Source organism: Triticum aestivum, chromosome 3B (genome assembly GCF_018294505.1).
Source record: "Triticum aestivum cultivar Chinese Spring chromosome 3B, IWGSC CS RefSeq v2.1, whole genome shotgun sequence".
Taxonomy (NCBI): Eukaryota; Viridiplantae; Streptophyta; class Magnoliopsida; order Poales; family Poaceae; genus Triticum; species Triticum aestivum.
In genome coordinates, this window is record NC_057801.1 from 499,094,242 (window position 1) to 499,095,708 (window position 1,467).

At 58.1% G+C, this 1,467-nt stretch overlaps 1 protein-coding gene across 1 annotated transcript; it reads left to right on the forward strand.

Moving 5' to 3' along the window:
- LOC123067560 (uncharacterized) lies at positions 1-573 on the forward strand. The gene has a single exon (XM_044490305.1). It carries the CDS (start codon positions 1-3, stop codon positions 571-573), a length of 573 nt encoding a protein of 190 aa, XP_044346240.1.
- The last annotated feature ends 894 nt before the right edge of the window (positions 574-1,467 follow it).

Below are 1,467 nucleotides of genomic sequence, written 5' to 3' on the forward strand. Positions count from 1 at the left end.
ATGGAGACCACCAAATCTGATTCAAACACACAAGAAAAAAGAAGAGCTTATGTTATCTGCATCGAGGGAGCCCTTGGCGCAGTCGAGCTCCGCATCCTTTGCACGGAGCTTCGCCTCCAGCTTGCGCGCCGTGATCTGGTACTTCTTGAGCAGATGCCGCTGCTCCTCGGCATGCGTGGAGAGGGCAGTGTTGCCTGCGGCCGCGGCGTCCCTGGCCGCGCCTGCGGGACCCTTGAGGAACCTCCGCTTGGTGTTGGACAGCCTGGTGAGCTCCCCGACCACGGCGGCATCCGCAGACTGAATGGTCTCTGCGTCATAGGGGAACTGCATGAGCTTCAGCTGCGCGTAGGCCGCCTTGACGGCCGAGACGCCCGCGAACAAATTGGCGAGGAGGGAGTCTGTGGCGGCAACCGTCGCGGCGGCCCGCAGCGAGGGCTCCTGCTGCTGCGCCCCGGCGGCCTTCTTCTCTGCGGCGTTCTGGAAGAAGGCATCAAGGGAATACGGCGCCAAGGGCGGCGGTGGTGTCTCCCCTTGGCGGCAGCGACGTCTTCCCTCGGACAGCGGCGGCGGTAATGAAAGAGCACCTATCCAGAGGCTGGAGATCGGGGATGGGATATAGAGGCTGGTTTTTTTGTGGGGTGGGGTGGGGTGGGGTGGGGGAGGAGATGAAAAAGCCTAACGAAAATAAACGGTTCAAAGTGGTGGGACGAAAATAAACCGTGGACTATTTAACCAACTTAGACATTAGGAGTAGAGATTCCTCCTCAAATCATTATTTTTCCTGAACATTACTTCAAACAGTACTGATGCATGTTCGTCGGTGGCACCGGTGATGAGCGAGTTTGCCGCCGCTCCGTCGGATGGGCCGTACGCCGCGCTGGCCTCCGCACGGGTTGGCAGGCTAGCCCGAGCATGACTCACACGTGAGCAAGCCGCCGCGCTGGCCTTCGCTCAAGCTAGGGTGCTGGCCTTAGCGCATCGCGCGCGAGCAAGCCGCCGCACCGCCATGCCAATCTAGCTAGCAAATCTTGCAGACAAGTAGCTGGATGCATCCAGCAAGGTGTGTGCTATCTTGGCTAGCTAGCGGCCGTGAGTGCCGGACGGAGCTGGCATCCGGGCTGCCGCAAGATGGGCTCCGCACCACCGGCGGTTTTGACCTCGCCTTCTACCGACGGTGGTAGCTGTGTCCCATGGCCGAGGATGACTAGGTGGACGGGCCGGAGGTAGGAGGTCACTCAGGGATTTTTGTGCAGACTGACATGTAGGTCCCACAAGTCATAACACCTAACTTGCCGGTCGAATAGAAGGCGTTGACTTAAGGGGCGACATGGGTTGAAACGTGCCTATAATGATACTTTGTAGAGTAGTCCTTTCTTGGTAGGGCTGGTTGGTAAGGGCATGTACAATGGTTGATAAGGTAGTTTTATCTTAAGTCTGCCACGTATGCAAGTAGTAGTAGTTTCTTGG